The 20,243-nt window shown below is 34.7% G+C and overlaps 2 protein-coding genes across 2 annotated transcripts; both read right to left on the minus strand.

The window, feature by feature from the left end:
- Positions 1-2,113: 2,113 nt before the first annotated feature.
- Positions 2,114-12,321, minus strand: LOC136819141 (uncharacterized). Its single transcript, XM_067075372.1, has 15 exons — positions 12,274-12,321; positions 12,067-12,120; positions 11,395-11,641; positions 11,073-11,115; positions 10,755-10,819; positions 10,023-10,121; positions 9,108-9,167; positions 8,326-8,458; positions 8,064-8,174; positions 6,925-7,010; positions 5,164-6,511; positions 4,114-4,737; positions 3,699-3,788; positions 2,645-2,740; positions 2,114-2,357 (listed from the first exon to the last, which is right to left on the minus strand). The coding sequence occupies exons 8-15, from the start codon at positions 8,351-8,353 to the stop codon at positions 2,215-2,217; spliced, it is 2,526 nt and encodes an 841-aa protein (XP_066931473.1). The 5' UTR covers positions 8,354-8,458; positions 9,108-9,167; positions 10,023-10,121; positions 10,755-10,819; positions 11,073-11,115; positions 11,395-11,641; positions 12,067-12,120; positions 12,274-12,321; the 3' UTR covers positions 2,114-2,214.
- Positions 9,009-19,857, minus strand: LOC136812852 (uncharacterized). The gene is made up of 10 exons (XM_067069413.1): positions 19,777-19,857; positions 19,474-19,533; positions 18,596-18,704; positions 18,049-18,081; positions 15,130-15,249; positions 12,262-12,319; positions 11,395-11,641; positions 10,755-10,819; positions 10,014-10,121; positions 9,009-9,167 (listed from the first exon to the last, which is right to left on the minus strand). The coding sequence occupies exons 1-10, from the start codon at positions 19,781-19,783 to the stop codon at positions 9,009-9,011; spliced, it is 966 nt and encodes a 321-aa protein (XP_066925514.1). The 5' UTR covers positions 19,784-19,857.
- Positions 19,858-20,243: the final 386 nt, after the last annotated feature.

The raw sequence follows: 20,243 nt of genomic DNA on the forward strand, positions 1-20,243 counted from the left end.
TTTCCTTTGTGAAACTCTTAAAAGTGAGAGATATCCCGATATGTGCACAAATAATGCAATACAGTCGAAGCTCCAATAAACCTTATCGGAGTTATTTATTTTTCTAAAAAAGCGATGCATTGTGGGATCGTTTCGGGGGTATAACAATAGAAATCCCTCGAGGCATTCCTAAGAGATTTTTATTATAATACCCCCGAAACAATCCCACAATGCATCGCTTTTTTAGAAAAATAAATAACTCCGATAAGGTCTATTAGCGGAGACCCCAAAAGGCGGACAGCTCTGATTCAGTCAAGTCGACTTGGTGTCCACTAATTGGAGATGTCCGCCTTTAGGAACGTTGTGAAGGTCACTGACACTGTAACGGGGAAAAAATCTGACCGCTAATTCATGATATGCGTAAGTCTGATTTTGCCCCCTCTGACGTAATCTTTTTACCATATATGGCGAAAATTATGATGTAACCGCTCCTTATATGGTGAAAAGATTACGTCAGAGGGGGCAAAATCAGACTTACGCATATCATGAATTAGCGGTCAGATTTTTTCCCCGTTACAGTGTCAGTGACCTTCACAACGTTCCTAAAGGCGGACATCTCCAATTAGTGGACACCAAGTCGACTTCACGATGGTGTCCGCTAATTAGAACTTTGACTCTATTCTTGCAAAGTTTTTGTGAAAATTGTTTCTACAGTCATAAATTGTAATAGAACTTTTTTTCATAACGCCAAATAAGTTACACTTGGGTTCTAGAATACATTGCTTACTGACCCAAAATGGCAGGTTTGACTTGACTTGATGTTATAAACATCCTTTTTTTTCAAATTCCATGATTCCCAAAAATAACTATCGTGTATTTTTTTCTTTCAGTCTAAGTTTGCAAAGCTTACCCACATTAGGTACAACGAATAAGGTATAGAAGAATTTAAAGAGGATATGGTCTATTTCCAAACGCACTAAGTTAATTGTTTTTAACGTATTTTTGGGATAAGTTAAATTATTTCACAGTTTCTTGCTAAAAAATAATTTCGCGGCATTTTAATTTCGCGGTTTTCCAGACTAAGCTAATACACGGGTCTCTAGCAGAGTCGTAAAAAAAGTCACGAAAATTGCATGTACTTTAAGGTCAGAAACTTTCGCTGGCAGAAACTTTCGCGGATCAGCTCAACCGCGAAATTTTTCGCGGGAATAAACTTTCGCGGATAGCCAATTTCGAGATGTTTCACGGGAATAAATTTTCGCGGACAGGGAAAAAATGACAAAAACATTATTGTTTACTTCTGGTTTTTCTTCAACCAATTTCTATAATAGATGTATGTGACTCAGAACTTCTTTGTACAGCAGTTGTTGTTTGGAAAAATTGGCAATAAAAACATTTCGAAAGTAAGAAATAAAATTTTGAAAAATTCGATTTTTTTCGCGGGAATAAACTTTCGCGGATAAGGCATTTCGAAATTTTTTCGCGGGAATAAACTTTCGCGGATAAGGCATTTCGAAACATTTCGCGAGAATAAACTTTCGCGGATAAGGTATTTTGAAAATTTTCGCGGGAATAAACTTTCACGGAAAGGGCCAAAAAACGCGAAACCGCGAAAGTTTCTGCCAGCGAAAGTTTCTGACCTTAAAGTAAATAAACTCCGATTGGCTGAGACATGCACACGTGATTACATTATTTTTTAAATGTCCAGAGTATTACGCAACGATAATCACGTGCGCACGTCTCAGCCAATCAGAGTTATTTAACATGCAATTTTCTTGACTTTTTTTACGACTCTGCTAATAGAAAACCCGTGTATTGAAGACCTTTAACGTCAAATATTTTTTAACTTAACGCAAAGTATGATGGGCTGTTCACAATTTCGACCTTAGCTTAGTGACTCTAATATGGTAAAATCAGCAATTGATCCAACTCATTTTACACAAAGCTACATAAGTTTTATACAAAGTGAGACGACTGCATTACAGTTATTCCATAGAAATTCGGATATGTAATCTACGTATTTGATCATTTTCTAATTGCCTGTTTATCTGTTACACAATTTTCTTTCTATAAGGAACCTCTAACAAATTGAAATGGTTCCACTCGCCCTGAAATGCATTTTAAAGGTATAATTGTGAGGGGGGCCTAGACAAATTTTCCAGAAATTAGCTTGAAAGCAAGCAACCTTAGCCCTGAAGTGAAAAATGGTTGCTTATAAAAGAAATGTGTAGTCCATTAGCAAATTTCCATCATTTTACTTCGTTTTTCTGTCCGTTTTTTAATTTTTTTTCTTTCATTGTTTATTTTAGTCCTTACTTTTTCGTAAAGCCGCTCATCCTCTCCATTAGACCTCATAAATTCTTTCATCTCTTCTCGACCTAAAAAAGGAAAAACCGTATAACTTTGATTGAAACTCTCGTTTCCTTTTTGTCGGCAAAACGATTTTGGTGTTGAATTTTTCTTCCCAGACTGCTATTTGACACCCCTCCCTCCCTACATTTGAGAACAAAAGAATACCTACTATCGATTTACTCGAAAACTTCAGGAAATTCGAGACTTTTTTTACCAATTCTACACAGATGAGAATTTGGAAATGACTTCTATTACTCAAACTCGCTATTGAGGGTCAATTTGTTATGCATTCAAGAGCAAAAGTGTAACTTACTTGGCATGCCTCTTTTTTCTGTTTTGTGAACGAAACCTGTAAAGCATTTATTGAATTCGTCTTCTAAACCTTTGCTCCATTTGAACGATCGTTGTGCTAAAAGATTTCATGAATAAAATTACACTTATCAAAAGCGTAAAACGAAAATGAATAGCAAGGGAGAAATTTTGTCAATCATTTAGGCAACTAAATCGATAATAAATTTTTATTTACTTTAATCACGGACGATTTAGCGATTAAGCGAGTGTCACTTGGGATTAATTTATTCAGAACTGCAAAAATAACGTCAAAAGTATCAACTGTTCTATATTTTATAGATGATTGTAATACTCTATGAGGTTATTAACTGATACAATTTTTCCGACATTAAGTAGAAAGTCCGACTGAAAAGTTTAAAAGTTTAACCTCAAAGTGCAGATCATTTTCTGAGAGTGCAGAATTCTAACGTTCATTACTTTATTATGCAACCTTTGAACTTCAACAAGTATATTTTTTTAAGCAACAAAAAATTCATTTCAGGCCAGTAAGACGATTTGAAAATGTTAATAAAATGCATTTTTTTTGTCTTTCAACTGCTATTATGTCGGATTTTGAAGTCCAAAAAGTATTTCGAAGATTTTTAAGATAATTTCGTTCCTCAGCAGTACTTTTTAGGACTTTTTCGGCATTCAAAACCCATGAATATAAAATTTGGCGAAATTTTGACGGGTGTTATGTAACTATGTCGTGTAACTATGTTATTTTTTGCGGCAACGCGGATGGCTTCTAAGAAACAATATATGTTGAATGTCCATTTATTCCCATGTCGATGCTTTAATAGGATTTACTATTTTGGATTTAATTTCGCGACTGAGCAGTTTGAGAAATTTCGCGTGGATTTAATTTCGCGAATGACCCAAAATAGGACAAAAATCGCGAAATTGCGAAATTTAATCCTATTAAGTTAGATGTTGTCTAAGTTTATTTTAGGAGGAAGTCTTTGCCCATTGTGTCTCCATTTGGAATATATTATTATCATCAATGATAATAGAGAGAGAATAAAAAAGAAGCTTACACTGAATAGGGTCTTCACCATCACTATCCGAATCTTCACTTTCATTTTCAACTTTGGTTGTCCTTTTTCGTTTGGCACATTTCTTCTCACCTTTCAAAAAGACAAATTTAAAAATGGAAATGTTTGTGCTAACGTCAGCAACTCTCAATCTAAATTTGCATACTAATATCTTAATATTTAGATGGCGCGGTGGTATAGTGGGTAATAACAAAACAACTCGGAATCACAAGGTTCTAAGTTCACCCCTCCTTACAATAGTTCAGCTGATGAGCCGTGATACGGCGAGATGTGATTAATATTTAGATATTAAAATTTCTTTAGTAACCTAGGCCATAAACGAAACAGCGAGATGATTGTAAAATGTGAAGCCTACTAGTATAGGTAAAACTTTTGCTAATTAAATAGAAAGCCATACCACTGTTAATAGTTCCTGCAACCTTATTGTGGTTCGGAACTTGTCGTTCATCAGGAGATTGAATGTTTAACGCAGATTCGGCAGACGAGGGTGTTGTTGGTTGATCAATTAAAGTGAGGAATGCCCCTGTTCGAGCTAAGTGCTGTTCCGCTTGGGGCACTTGGTAAATGTGCTTGTTAACAGCCTCCGAATGGCCAAAATGATCATATGCTAAATTTCGGTCTGTTTCTGTTAGGTTAAAAGCACCTATTATTGACGATACTCGGTGCCGATTTAGTGTGCCATTTATCTTTATACCCAAACCTGCCTTTTTACATGAAGTTGTCAAAGCTTGCCATCCTCCAACATGAAGCTCGCTTTTCCCAGTAGATGGAAAGACAAACTTGTTGACTACAGCAATTCCAGCGTGCTTTCTTACTTCATCGTCACAAAGAAAAATCAATGCATCAACTGTATCAGGAGGGAAGAGAACTGATACTTGCCGGTCTCCTTTTCCTTCTTGATATGTAATTCGGTTGGTTGTCTTTACCTCTTCAATGTATTTTTTCCTCATTTCTGGACGAAGCCACGACCCATCTAAGGCTTCTTTCCATTGGTAGGTGAACAGTCTAGCAGGCTCTCCACCTTTGAGAAAGATAGCTTAATTAAACATAGACTAAAAGACTGCTAAAAAGCAAACTTAAGGCTAATAATTTTTTTTGAAATTATATGTTAAGCAAAGCAACATAACAAGGCTGTTCCGCATAACTTTTTTGATTAAGGGTTGAACCGATTAGGTTCAGAATAGAGCTGCTGTTCAAGCTTCTGTGACATGTATGGTAATATGATCACAGTAGGGTATTTGTTTTAATTTGTTATTGAGTTAAAAGGGAGATTGCGTTCCTTAAAGTTATCTCTCTCTATCTACCGATCAGATTTTTTATTTGTTTCATTTTCAACCAATCAAATTTCATACCAGGTGAAGAGACTCGCGCTGAAATTTGGTGTTAGTTATTTCAATCTTGAAATTATAAAATATATAAGACGATGAATAAAAATAAGATAACAAACCTCGACGCCCATTGAACATGGTCAGTCTGGCACACGCAGAGTCTCGAACTTCCACAAAAACATCCTCAGGAGACTTGAATATAAAATTTTCTTTGAGCATGGTCTTTAGTAAGTATTTCCTGAGTTCTTGCACCAGCTCTTCGTCAGGAAGATTGGCGGGCTTCCTTGTGGATTTATTACGTTTTTGTTTGATTTTATAGAGGGCTCCGTTGAAGATTTCATTTTCAACAAGATGAAAAACCTTGATGAAGTCACACACATCTTCGGCAAGTTGGCTCTCCCCTTCTACTAAAAAATGCGCTTCTAAGATTTTTCCTGCTTGCTTTATCACGTTTTGGATCTGTACCTTCAGCCCAGACTTCATTTCTGCTTCACCTTCGGACAGCACCTCGATTGCGAAGCGCAAGTGACTGAGATTATTTTTGTTGTACAAGAAAGATAAGTTTTTGTCTTCGCCAAACGAGATTCTGAATTGAATTAACAAACGGCTCAGCAAACGCATTGCTGAGCGGACGCGTTTTTCAGTTTCGTGTATTTTCTCGTCTTTACATTTGTTTCCGTTGTAGATTCTTGCTCCAACCACCATGATATATGGATCGGTTTTGGCCAGAGACGAAACGTCGTCTATCTTCATTTTATCCAACACCTTCTTGAAGTCATCCGCATAATGGGTGATGACAAGATCTTTTGCAGGAATCATTGGGATCATTACCTGCCCACTTGTGTTCCCGCACTCCAGTCGATGTCTCGCTTTGTATGTCTTTGAATAGGTTCCATGACAGGCGGCGCAAACAACTAAAACCTCAACTTTCTCCTTTTCGTCGTTCTTTGTCTTTCTTTCCCGCATAAATGTTGGGCTTTCCTTTTCCATTTGCTTTTGGTTATGCTGGAAAATACCTTCTTTCTTCAGTAAGTCAAAGGCTTTATTGCGTTCAACCCTTCCTTTTTTCATTGCACTAATGACAGCTGTTTCGTTCTTGTGCTTTAGCTTTAGATGCCGAGTTAAGTCGCTCTGCCCCACGCTACAGTATGGACAGGGCCGATGAATTTTCGGCTGTTTTGTCTTAGGCTGTTCTGTCTCTTGCGGCTGTTCTGTCTCTTGCGGCTGTTCTGTCTCTTGCAGCTGTTCTGTCTCTTGCGGCTGGTCTGTCTCTTGCGGCTGGTCTGTCTCTTGCGGCTGGTCTGTCTCTTGCGGCTGTTCCATTTCTAAGATGACATTATCGTTTTCGTCAGATTCATTGTCGGTGTCAATTATCTGACCAACACTGTCACCCAAACCGATGGCGGAATCGTTTAAAATACTGATTTCTCGTACAGGAGAGGATTGTTCAAACGGCGCACACAAAGCCTAATAATTAAAAAAAAATTATTGGGTAATGACTAATTTTACATATTCGTTAGGATAAGGTCAATATTTTCCGTATTGACTGACGTTTGACCCTGAAGAAGATGACCAAAATAATTTGCAAGTTGGCTGAGCAACACAAGCCCTGTGACAGAAATGAGCTGAATTTTTTTAAGTTGCTTAGGGAGCATTCGCTCAAGGGGGTGAGACAAACAGCTATTGTTTTATGACGTCATATACATTATCCAAGCAAACAAGGGGGAGGAGAGAGGGTCTAAAATACCTGAGATCGAAATTAAATCCATACGGAATCTTTTAAACTGCTATATTCAGCAAAAAAAAAACTCTGTAGGTCGTTGTATTGAATGTGTTCTTTCTGGAATCCATCCCAAAACTAATCGAGATTCTCAACTTACATCAATTCTTGCAATTGCTCTTTCCAATGCTTCATTTGCTCTTCTTTCATTTTTGTCATCTTTGTCTTCGTCATCTTCAAATGAGGCTATAACGGATTTAGAATAATCTACTAAATATTTTATATAAGAAGCAAGCTCGAAAATGGTGATACCCTGTTGCAAAGTTCTCCTGTAACGCCCACTGATATTTTTAAATCGCCATTTTTAGTATACACATTTTATATAAGCAACCAGACTGTAAAGGGTTCAGCCCAACCTTAGTGACTTGAAATGTACGACTTCCTGTACATTAAGAATTATACACATGAAGATTTTGGTCGGTCGGGTTATGTACAGGTTCAAGTGGTACATTTCAAATCCTAAATAGCCTCTTGCGAAACTTCGCTAATAAGTAGTTTTCACATCCGCACCACTCAAAAGTTTTTTATCTAAATTCTGAACATTGGTAGCTTTTAAGCCATTAAATACACAGCTTTGGGAAATTCTGGAAATCCTGAAGAACCAGTTTGGTTCGGACCGCGAAAATTAGCTCCCTTAAGGTAGATAAAAGATGAAAAATCCAACATTACGAATGGTTCGCTAAAAATGTTTTTTTTAATATCTTATGATGAGGAGTCCAGCGTTTCTAACTCAATTAATTTTTTTTAAACTTTACTACTGAAAACACGAGTGCTCTCAAATTTTATTTTAGCCAATCGATTCTCATTTTTTACAGAAAGAACCCTGCTATTTTGAGCAACTTTTATGTATGTGACTTCACGAGGGCCTTATGCGAATAAAGCTTGTTTTAGAAGAAAAGCCAATTTATACAGTGATTTACATTAAAACCCCAGTAGAGTCTTGTAGACTGGGTAGTCTAAACTTTTCAAACATCTACGATGTAATATTATTTTGGCTTGGAGCTCTTTTAGCCATTTCTTATTATTTTTAAAACTTTGTTTTAAATGAACAAGACTTGCTATATAACTTTCGCTTTATTAAATGTATATATTTTTGTTCCTCTTTTGAAAATGAGAATCCGACGAGGGGATACTTAAGAAAGAAATGATTTTTTAACCGAACCACTCCTTAAAAAAACATCGGCTTTAATTTTGAAAACATTACTGTATAACAATGGTAGTAAAATTTGCGTAGCTTACGTATGAAGTCAGGATCGCCTAAAGGTTCCAAGGCATTGTCCGAATCCATGCCTTCGTAGCTGATTTTTTTATTCTTCCTTGATGATCTCCGAGAAGCATTTTCTATATCATCTGTAATACAGAAAGGCATATTATTATAGTGTTCTGGAAGTACCATTAGTATAGTAGAAGAGATTTTTTTTACAAATTCAATATATCATTACCTAACTTTGGCGAAATGATTTTTGAACAGAGCTTTCAAATCAAAATGGTGACTACTTACTTTTATTCCCAATGTCAGCTTTGTCCATTTTGAGTATTTGTTGTATTTCATCACAATGTCCACCTTCATCATCACTATCTTCTATTCGATTGCAATTCCGTTCGTCTTTGGACGATTTTTCCTTCGGGTGATTCTTAAAAAATGAGGACATAATCTACCATATAACCAGAAAACGTTGTTCAATGGACACGATTCTTGCGGTGCAATACCACGGTTTCAGCCCCCCCCCAGGTTTCTAAAGGTGACCGAGGTCCAATCTCTAGGAGGGGGCTACAGTATAGCAATTATATGGGGCCTGTGACTAATCTGATAGAAACTCAGTGGGCTTTCTCTATATTTTCCAAATTAGGAAATTCTTTATTCCACTTTTCTATTTTCATATACTCTGCTCAAATTTTTGTTTGTTTTGTTTGTTTTGTTTTGAATGAAGCGTAGTTTTCCATAGCGTAATAAAAAGTTTTTTTAAAGGGGTATATACATGTGAGCGCTTCTCACACTGGAAAAGCGTACAGTATCTTGAAGATTTTAGAGATAACAAAAGAACAGAAACTTGGAATTCAAAAGAAATTTCAAGTCACTGGGGGTACCTAGCTCAAGGCAAATTTTCAAGGGGACCTCTTTCGTTGGGAGAGGGGGGGCTGAAACCATGATTACATTGTTCTATAATAAGAACACGCGGATATTTAGTGAGAAAAAGATTTGGTTCCTAAATGGACGAATTTCCCAACAATGAAGATTGGTTTGACTAAATTTTCAGTTTTCGATTTATAATGGGAACGTACCGATTCGGATATGATTTCTGGCAAGAAAACGTCACTTTCATCATCTCTATTTGATAAGTCCTGAAAGGGAAAATAGTTAAATATATTACACCAGTCTATTTATAATGTGTACAACACGCTACAGGGTGTTGGAATTTCAAGATTTGAAATGTTTGACAGACATCAGACATCCTGGTTTATATTAAAATATGGGGAATGAAGGATGAGAATTATTTCGAGGTCCAGTAGACATCCTGGGTTTATGTTAAAAAATGGGGAATGAAAGATGAGAATTTTGATAGTCTCCGATAAAGGATTTCCAAACAATGGATGAATGCAAAATTAGGCCTCTGGAGGCCTCCTTAGGCCTCCTTAAGTGATATAGGTTCCTCAAAATGTAATTTTTTCTAAAATTTCAAATATCCCGGTAGGAAAATCAAAGAATTTTGCCAAAAGTGGGTGTCAAGCGCGAAAATTAGTTCTCTTAACCCTTAGACGGCGGATAACGTAGATATACGGTTTGAAAAGGACGTTTTACTGATACAGCGTCTTTTGGTCATAGCTCCTGACTACTTGCTTTAAAGGGGCATAAACCGAATGCTTTTAGAAAGAGTATGAAAATAGCTTTTCAATGGTACCAAAACCATTGTCTAACTCTCAAGCTACAAGCGTTTAGCCCATTTTGAAGTTTTTTGATTTCAAAGAAAAAAATTGCAAAATAAATCAACTTTTCAAAAAGCGGTGCGCTGGCTAAGCCTTAAGCTAAGTCTTAAGATAGACTTAGATTCATTTTGAATCCTAAAAATTTAAGTATTTAAGTATTTCCTCTCGTCCGGGAATTATAAGTTAAAGAAGGATTGACATTTGTCAAATTCTCTGAATCAACTACCAAACCGCAATTATCATTAACCACTGTTAAAAACAAACCATTGTCACCTTGTCCAGATCAATGTGGATTTCCAAGTCTACTGGTTGTTGATTTTCGTTTTCTTGAGTTGGTGACTGCTGATTTATCAAAGGGTACTGATTCACATCCTAAAATAAAAGAATGAAGCTGATTCACATGAGTTAAAATCAACGATATTAAACTTTAGCTTAACTTGTGGACTACCAACCATTAAAATCATGATCTGGTTTTGTGAGTTTATTAATTTGTGGAGGCCAAAAATCTTTTGAAGTTGAAAGTGCGAAACACACTTGTCCCTAAACTTCAGACTTTACAACTGAAGTTTTCATAGAGTGTCACACCGAAAAGTAGAAGTTGTAGGGTAAATCCAATGCAAAAACTTCACCGGCAAGGAGAATGGCTAATCGTGATGGACTCTTGTTTCTCAAAAAAAAACAGGCTGCTAGAAACCCAAAAAAAACTTTCTTTTTCCGAACATCGGACTCCGTCACATTTTGGGCAGCATCATTTTGCACCGTTGTGCAAAAAATTAAAAATATTAAGTTTAACTGGAGGAGTTTTATTCAAATAGTTTTTCCGGCGATTTTTGACTGTTCTGGCGAATTTTTACAAACTGCCAAACACAAAAATAGATAATACAGAAAGATTGAATAGTGGGGGGGGACTCTTTTTTGGTATCCATCACAGAGTTACTTTAACAAATGTTAAAAAGATAGTTTACGAAACTTAAAGTTTCAAGAGAAAGAAAGCAGAAAGCTTACATTTATTTTGTCGATAGCTGGAGCTGGAGCTGGAGTTGGATCTGGATCGAATTCGACTTCAAAAGCTACGGAAAAAATTACGACATTAAACTTTTATTTACAAGCAACTCCAATTTTGGGGTTAGGGCTGGAGAAGTTAAATTTCCCATAATTCAGATGTTAAAGTTGCTTAAGGTTTTTGAAGGAAAAATCCTCCGAAATTAAAAAAAAATTAAGAGTTTTATCCTTAACACTTTCAAGGTATTAAAATGTCTCTAAATGCACTTGAAATGCTAAATAGCGCCTAAAATACCTTTTTACAGGTATTTGAAGAATTACCTTTTTACAGGTATTTTAAGAGTTTATTGGTTGCTTTCTCGGTCTAAAGAAAAAAAAAATGGGTAGCAAATTTTCTATCCCCCATTTGGTCGTCCACATGACTAAAAGGTTCAATCTCAAAATCACTTTCTCAGTAAATTGGGCCTTTATTAATGAAAAGCAATGGACCAATCCCAAAATCAACATAAAATGAAAAATTTTCTTATACGTTTATTTTGAAATTGATCATTTACCCGTGTGAAAGATGATTTGTGGAGATCCGTTTTATTGTTGTTATTTAACTTAAAACTGAGCTACATCATTTATGCAGTATGGCGCTTACGTAAAATTTCAGGATCGCTAAACGTTTCTAAGCCATGATCTGAATCCATCCCTTCGTAGCGGACGTTTTTATTCTTCGTTGATGATCTCCGAGAACCATTTTCAATATCATCTATGATCTCATTGATTATTTGTTGTATTTCATCACAATGTCCACTTTTGTCATCACAATGTCCACTTTTGTCATCACTATCTTCTATTTGATTGCAATTCCATTCGTCTTTGGACGATTTTTCCTTCGGGTGATTCTTTAAAAAATGAGGACATAATCTACCATGAGATAACCAGAAAAAGTTGTTCAATGGACACGACTCTTTCATTGCATTACATTGTTCTAGAACACGCGGTTATTTAGTGAGAAAAAGATTGGGTTCCTTAATGGACCAATGAAGATTGGTTTGACTAAATTTTCAGTTTTCGATTCATAAATGTTTGATAGGACTGGGGCACTTTTCAAGGCTCTTGAGGAAAAACCATGAGGCTCTCCCCTGGATAGGAGTTAAATACCTTAAGGGATAATTTTCGCGTATTTTGGGTGTCTACCGCGAAAATTCGTTCCGCGAAATGTAATTTTTTCTAAATATTTCAAATATCCCTAGGAAAATGAAAGAATTTTGCCAAAAGTGGGTGTCAAGGGCGAAAATTAGTACTATTAGTTCCACAAAATATCTACCTCTACCAAAAAACTCTCCAGAGAAGATTTCTTCATTGGCATAAGATTCTCCTCCTTAGAAAGAAAAATTTAATTAGAATACTGTAGGTAAATTGTGCTAATTAACAATTAACTTATGGAAAATTTAGCATTCATTTTTTATAGTAGGGAAGAGTAAAACAGCACGAGAAATATTTTTAATAGTCTTTTGCTAACAAATATAAACACCTTTGAACGCCATGAACACGCCGTGTCACCATCACCATAATCGTATCTAAATGGAAGGAAATTTGGCTTTTCTAGAAAAGATCCATATTCCCATACTGGGATGTCGATTTTTCTTAACCCACTTAAAATTTCTAGCCCCCCAGGATATCACTTGTCCTCAAATTTTTACACCCTGGATATCTTAGGATATTGAAAATTTTGAACCTCCACCAACCACCTCCTGAATATCCTTGGTTTTCAGATTCTTATCCCCTGGATATTCTAGGATATTAAAAATTTCAGACGCTCCTAGAGAACCTATAGCCTCCACAGGGGGGATACGGACTTTTTCTGAAAAATCCATTAGTTTTGTTCTCAAACTGTCAATTACTTAAAAACAAAAATTAACAATAAGGTGCTATAATATAAGTTACAGAAGTTTAGAATGTAATCCCATTTGAGGGCATCTATATTATAATACGCTAAAATCGGAACTCTCCAATTCTCGCATGAAGCTTTTTCGCTAGCGATTTTTAAGCAGACGGCAATTCTTTTTCGCGCCTTTTCTGTGTTGGTTTTTACATTAGTAAAATTTCTGCTTTAAAATGAAAGCCGTGAAAAACATTTAATCTTATCTCTCTTTTTCTTATCTTCTTTTTTGAATATTTTCAGGAGCACTTTGAAATTGAAGACTCTTCTTTTTCTTTTTCATTTTGAAATATTTAAGTTTCAAATTTTCAAAGCTTCCATCTGGGGGGTCGAACCACTGATCGCTTGCATGTTAACCAAACGCCTTAACCAACTGAGTTAACTCGACGATGCAATTACTGTGCATTCAAGCTATAAATTGAATTCAATGCTCTTTAGAACTTTCACTTTTGTCTTCTCATTTCTTCAACCTCTATCTATATTATAATACGCTAAAATCGGAACTCTCCAATTCTCGCATGAAGCTTTTTCGCTAGCGATTTTTAAGCAGACGGCAATTCTTTTTCGCGCCTTTTCTGTGTTGGTTTTTACATTAGTAAAATTTCTGCTTTAAAATGAAAGCCGTGAAAAACATTTAATCTTATCTCTCTTTTTCTTATCTTCTTTTTTGAATATTTTCAGGAGCACTTTGAAATTGAAGACTCTTCTTTTTCTTTTTCATTTTGAAATATTTAAGTTTCAAATTTTCAAAGCTTCCATCTGGGGGGTCGAACCACTGATCGCTTGCATGTTAACCAAACGCCTTAACCAACTGAGTTAACTCGACGATGCAATTACTGTGCATTCAAGCTATAAATTGAATTCAATGCTCTTTAGAACTTTCACTTTTGTCTTCTCATTTCTTCAACCTCTATCTATATTATAATACGCTAAAATCGGAACTCTCCAATTCTCGCATGAAGCTTTTTCGCTAGCGATTTTTAAGCAGACGGCAATTCTTTTTCGCGCCTTTTCTGTGTTGGTTTTTACATTAGTAAAATTTCTGCTTTAAAATGAAAGCCGTGAAAAACATTTAATCTTATCTCTCTTTTTCTTATCTTCTTTTTTGAATATTTTCAGGAGCACTTTGAAATTGAAGACTCTTCTTTTTCTTTTTCATTTTGAAATATTTAAGTTTCAAATTTTCAAAGCTTCCATCTGGGGGGTCGAACCACTGATCGCTTGCATGTTAACCAAACGCCTTAACCAACTGAGTTAACTCGACGATGCAATTACTGTGCATTCAAGCTATAAATTGAATTCAATGCTCTTTAGAACTTTCACTTTTGTCTTCTCATTTCTTCAACCTCTATCTATATTATAATACGCTAAAATCGGAACTCTCCAATTCTCGCATGAAGCTTTTTCGCTAGCGATTTTTAAGCAGACGGCAATTCTTTTTCGCGCCTTTTCTGTGTTGGTTTTTACATTAGTAAAATTTCTGCTTTAAAATGAAAGCCGTGAAAAACATTTAATCTTATCTCTCTTTTTCTTATCTTCTTTTTTGAATATTTTCAGGAGCACTTTGAAATTGAAGACTCTTCTTTTTCTTTTTCATTTTGAAATATTTAAGTTTCAAATTTTCAAAGCTATTCAAAGTCTTTCAAAGTCACCCTCGAATGTCTACCCACGATGGCTAGCCACGATGGCTAAAGGACTTAAACGAAAGAATATATTTACAAGATATTTTTCATTGTGGTAATTTCTAGCAATGCAAGATCTTCATTTCTTCCCAGGCAGTTTTCATTTAATTTGCATTCAATTTACTCTATCATTTTAAAGTTTTCTTTTCAAAAACCAACTTGATGAAAGTAGTATCAAAATAGTTTTAATTTTCTTTGAACATAAAAAAAAATGTCTGATGTAATTCTCCTCCGAAAATACAAGAAATTATATTAAGTGATTTGACAAAAGATGTTTTCCTTTTCCTTGCAAAGTACAAGAAATTACTTCAATTAGTTTTCCTTGGAAAATTCAACATATTTTTTTAGGTAATTTTCCTTGAAAAATACAAGAAACTGTACATAAGATGATTTTCCTTGGGAAATACAAGAAATCGTAACAGGGTATTTTCCTTGGGAAATACAAAAAACTGTATATAAGATGTATTTTCCTTGGACAATACAATAAATCGTACTCGGTGATTTTCCTTGGAAAATACAAGAAATATGTCTTAACTATGTTTCCTTGGAAAACATAACTAACTGTTCGTAGAAATTTTCCTTTTACATTACTAAAACATATTTCGCATAAGTAAACAAAATATGTGTAATTTCTAAAGTGAAAGCGAGCGAAGCGAGCGTAATAATCATGTTAAAGAGTCGTCTCGGACGACGCCGGGACGGCTAGTTATTTATGATACCAGAGAAAAATTTTCTGTTCCCATTCTTAAAATAAAAGTGGTGTTACCTTATTTCATCGCCTGGTTCTATTATTGTCTTGGCAAACAAACATATGTATGCCACAGATCCAATAGTAATCTTTTTTGTGTGGGCATTCGCAAATCTGTGCATTGTATCGTTAACATATCTAAAAAGGTAATTAAGACTCCTTGCTTTGGGGTAGGTAATAATCGAGCAGAGTAGAGCGGTTGAAAGGAGCTTTCATTGTTAAAAATGTAAATGAAAGTAACGAACATTAGTTTAAAGTTCTATCTGAACCAAACCAATATTAGGTCGACAGTTGGTTGTTTCAAAGGCAGTATTACTCCATGCAAAAATAACAATAGGTCGACATTGATTTGCATCAGGTAAAAAGATTAGGTCGACATTATTTTACTTGGAGTAATTATCTTGAGCAGTGCGAAGTCGATTTTAACATCATTTTAATACCCCATGTTAAAAAAACACAAGGTCGACATTAATTTAGGGTGCTATCTTTAAAGCAGTATTAGGTCGACATTAATTTAGAGTGGTATCTTAGGCAATATTAGGTCGACATTAATTTAGAGTAGTATCTTAGGCAATATTAGGTCGACATTAATTTAGAGTAGTATCTTAGGCAATATTAGGTCGACATTAATTTAGAGTAGTATCTTAGGCAATATTAGGTCGACATTAATTTAGAGTGGTATCTTCGGCAATTTAGGTCGACAATTTCTTAAGTGATATCAAGCAAGATAAGATCGAGAGTTAATTTCAACTGCAGTATTACTCCGTGTAAAAAAAACATTACGTCAACATTATTGAGTGTTGTATTAGGTCGACATTTTGTTGATTAACTGCAGTATCACTTTATGCAAAAAACATCAGGTCAGCATTATTTTAAGAGTGCTCTAGCATTCTAAATTAATGTCGACCCAATGTTTTTTATTTTACTTGCGGTATACTACCGTTGAAATATAACCAACTGTCGACCTAATATTGCTTAACATAGCACTCTTAAAATAATGCTGACCTTATGTTTCTTGCATAAAGTGATACTGTAGTTTATATAGAGCAACTGTCGACCTAATGTAGCATTCTAAATTAATGTCGACCCAATGTTTTTTATTTTACTTCCAATATACTACCGTTGCAATAAACCAACTGTCGACCTAATATTGCTTAACATAGCACTCTTAAAATAATGCTGACCTTATGTTTCTTGCATAAAGTGATACTGTAGTTTATATAGAGCAACTGTCGACCTAATGTAGCATTCTAAATTAATGTCGACCCAATGTTTTTTATTTTACTTCCAATATACTACCGTTGAAATAAACCAACTGTCGACCTAATATTGATTAACATAGCACTCTTAAAATAATGCTAACCTGATGTTTTTTTGCATGAAGTGATACTGTAGTTTATAAAGAGCAACTGTCGACCTAATATTGCTTAAGATATTTCATTAGGTCGACAGTTGTTGATATAAACTGCAGTATAACTTCATGCAAAAAAGATCAGGTCATCATTATTTTAGAGTGCTATCTTAGGTCGACAGTTGGTTTTATTTCAACGGTAGTATACCACAAGTAAAAGAAGAAACATTGGGTCGACATTAATCTAGAATGCTACATTAGGTCAACAGTTGCTCTATAACTGCTGAAGTATCACTTCATGCAAAATAACATCAGGTCAGCATTATTTTAAGAGTGCTATCTTATAAGCAATATCAGGCAATATTAGGTCAACAGTTGGTTTATTTCAAAGGCAGTATATCTCATGAAACATTGGGTCGACATTAATTTTAGGTGCTACAACAGTCGGTTGATTTTTAAACTGCATTATTCATAAACTTTATGCAAAAAAACATCAGGTCATCATTATATTAGAGTGCTATCTTAAACAATATCAGGTCGACAGTTAGTGGTTGATTTTAATGTCAAAAAAAGAAGCAAATACCCAAGTAACTGTTTTTTTCTGTTTTATTAAAACAGCTTATTAAAACGCTTAACCCCCAGCCAGAATTACGCGGGTTGGTCTAAAAAGCAGGGTAGCCAATTGGGGTAGCCAATTGGGCTAGGTTGTGGGGTACCTAAATATTTTACAGACCAGAATAGAAATACCGAAAATGAATGCATAGAACCACATTTTACTGACCAGGGAGCACGAATCTGATTGATACTTAGATTGATCATGTATGATTACAAAGATAAACAAAGATATAAATTACCACGTGTTAATGCACGAGGAGTAAGAAATAGAGCTTCATTATAATAGAGCTATTTCAAAAGACTTTTTGTATCTATTATAAGCTGCCATATTAAAAAATTTTGAAAGGAATTAATTGTTTGAAACATCTAAACATTATATAAATTAAACAATAGATTCAATAACAAAGGATTGTTAAGATATGACAAGATTAGAGATCATATGGCCCAAAGGCGATTTCAAAGCTATTATCATCGAACTACAGCTTCACGGAAATAACAATTAAAAACATAAATAAAATCTAAATCTAAAATATTAAAAACTGTTTTGTATATATTTTTTATTCGGGTCTGTAAATTTTCAAACGAAGCCAAGAAGGAAGACAAAATGGCGCCAGGTCTCTTGAGAAGTAACAAAGTTTAGGACCTTTGGAAAAAAGGCTATTGTGGCTGAAGTTCGAAAGGAATCTTAAATTTTATTACATGGAATCATTAACAAGATGTTGTATAGTTATTTCCACATGAAAACAGGTTTCAGATTTCAAAAGTTTAGGCAAAAAGAGGTACCCCATAACCTAGCCCAATTGGCTACCCCATTGGCTACCCTGCTTTTTAGACCAACCCGAATTACGCCCACAAGATTGACACAATTGAGGTCAATAATGAAATCAAAATATAGTGATATTGTGCAAAAACAACAAAAACTGAAGAAGCATTTTGCAAGAGGTTATTGTGTAAGGAAATACTTTTCATACTTTCCACTTTGACGAGATGAAGTTGCATCCAAACTATAAAACAAAACAAAACCCCATCTGGCATAAAAAGAAGTTCTTTTTTATTTATAAAAATGAAATAAGCAAATGATAACAAACTAATTTTCACCCAAAAATTTCTGATAAACCTAGAGCACTTTCTAGGAAGATGAGCGCTAGCATAAAATGTTGTTGAAACATACCATGTCAAGATCTAAGATCAGTAAAATACTGTAAAAAAAGGCTTTTCATGCAAACATTGGGACATCCTAAAAAAAGTCATTGTTTCCGGTCCGCAGCTGGGTTAACATTTTTTTACGACTCAACCGGCTGGTCTTAAAATTTCTTTTTTGGACTGTAGAAGTCTGAAAACCATGCCTAATTTCAACAAAAATCGTACGCTTTTTGCATGTTTCCAGACATAATCGATTTGAAAAATAAATACTAAAAAGACTGATTTAACCAGATTTAACTTGAGAAACTTATACGGCAATTGAGCTTGAGAACTTTCAAAAGCAGTTTTACTATAAATCTGTTTGTGAAAACTCACCAAAACTCTCCAGTCGGTCCTTTCAGAGAGAAGTAGATAAAGCACCCTATGCCATTATATTCATAGTCACTTTCCCTTTTAACAGCTTCGTCATATGAGATTCTTTCACCTAAAAATTGAAATAAATCTTCTTCAAGTTTGGTGTACTTTAATGGGATAAAATTTTGCGGGGATTAAATTTTGCGGATTTTGCAGATTTTGGCCCAATTCACGAAAACCCGATTTTGAACAATAAATGGCTGTCTTTTTTTAATTAAAGCTGTTAAAAAGGTCAAATCAGGCCATCCTAAAAAAAATCTTTGTTTCCAGTCCGGGGTTGGGTGAAAGTTTTTTTAAGAAGCTGGCTTTTTATATTATTATGTATTTTTATTTCGATCATATTATGTCATGTGATTTTTGTCTTTAAGATCATTTAAAAACGTACCAAAAATAATTAAAGATATATCTGAATGCGAAAATAAGCTTCAAAACCTTATAACCAATTCTGTTTTGGCTTTAGAGTCAATAATAAGAGGATTGAGGCTTCAGCATTGTTTGGAAAAGTGTCAAAAAAACTTAAAAATCACTCGAATTCCCCCCCCCCCCCAAAAAAAAAAAAAAAAAAAAAGAAAGAAAAAGAATCCAGATTGCCAGGGTGAGGAAGATTTTGCCCAATAGCGGACCGGAAAAAAGCAATTTTTTAAGGATGGCCTAATGACAAATTCTTTTATTGTTATTTATTATTCAGTATTGACAGCTCAGTTAAATTTATTTGTGCTAATGTTTTTTTCCTCTAATTCAGCCTTAAAAGAAACCCAAAAACAGTAAAATGACTATTTTAAATGCAATTCACTAAAGTTACTAGATAAAAGGAGCGCAAAATCAAGTTAAATATTTACCTGCATACTCCATCAAAAAATCACCAACCAGAAACCGTTTTGTAGCAAATACTCCTTTTCCTGTAAGAATTTGAGAGATTTATGAGAGAATCAACTTGCCAGTTATGAGGTGTTTAAAGGTGTCCAGTTTCAAGTTAAGAATAGTTGTAAAATGCTTATTTTGAAGTAAAGTTGAAAACTTAGTTCAAAGTTAGTCAAGTCAAGTTATAAGTCTAGTTCAACAGAGTTCAAAGTTAGTCAAGTCAAGTTACAAGTCTAGTTAAAAGTTAGTCAAGTCAAGTTACAAGTCTAGTTAAAAGTTACCAGCCATCTGTGTCAATCACGTCAATTTGTCAGGTCATTTATGTCAAGTCATGAGTTTTGCAGCAGGTATTTTCCAAGATCCTCAAATCAAAACAAAGAAATGTTGTTACACTTTCGCTTTAACATAGTAAAAAATGTTTATATCTTTCCAGTTAAAGTATAGACTGCCCACTAGTTATCTAAGATCTGTTCAGTGGTGCCCAGGTGGTGTAATTTTGTTTTTGCCTTACGTAGACCTCTTATTTTTCAGACAAAACCGGGGTTACAAGCCAAAATCATAGGAATAAATATTTTTGGAAATTTCAACTTAAGGTAATAGGGTCATCATATATCATTCGAAAGCTCTCAAAAATCGATATAGAATAATTTCAAGCGGATATAGGGCCTGGTTTTTTCATGTCAAAAAAGTCCAGAAAACACTGAAAATACGAAAAATAGTGCAATTTTTAGGTTCTTTCATGTTTTTT

The sequence above is a fragment of the Clytia hemisphaerica genome, unplaced genomic scaffold (assembly GCF_902728285.1).
Source record: "Clytia hemisphaerica strain Z4C2 unplaced genomic scaffold, Clytia hemisphaerica genome assembly, whole genome shotgun sequence".
NCBI classification, from domain to species: domain Eukaryota; kingdom Metazoa; phylum Cnidaria; class Hydrozoa; order Leptothecata; family Clytiidae; genus Clytia; species Clytia hemisphaerica.

Bases quoted from the DNA above. Each gene is read 5' to 3' on its own strand.
- LOC136819141 (XM_067075372.1), bottom strand. From the start codon at position 8,353: ATGGACAAAGCTGACATTGGGAATAAAA. The intron at 7,011-8,063 runs GTAAGCTACGCA...AATCCGTTATAG, and splicing joins AGGCGATCCTGACTTCATAC to CCTCATTTGAAGATGACGAA. The intron at 6,512-6,924 runs GTAAGTTGAGAA...TTTAATTATTAG, and splicing joins GAGCAATTGCAAGAATTGAT to GCTTTGTGTGCGCCGTTTGA.
- LOC136812852 (XM_067069413.1), bottom strand. The intron at 18,705-19,473 runs GTAAATATTTAA...TTCAATTTTTAG, and splicing joins TTTTTTGATGGAGTATGCAG to GTGAAAGAATCTCATATGAC. The intron at 10,122-10,754 runs GTAAGCTTTCTG...CTTTTATTTTAG, and splicing joins CAGCTATCGACAAAATAAAT to GATGTGAATCAGTACCCTTT.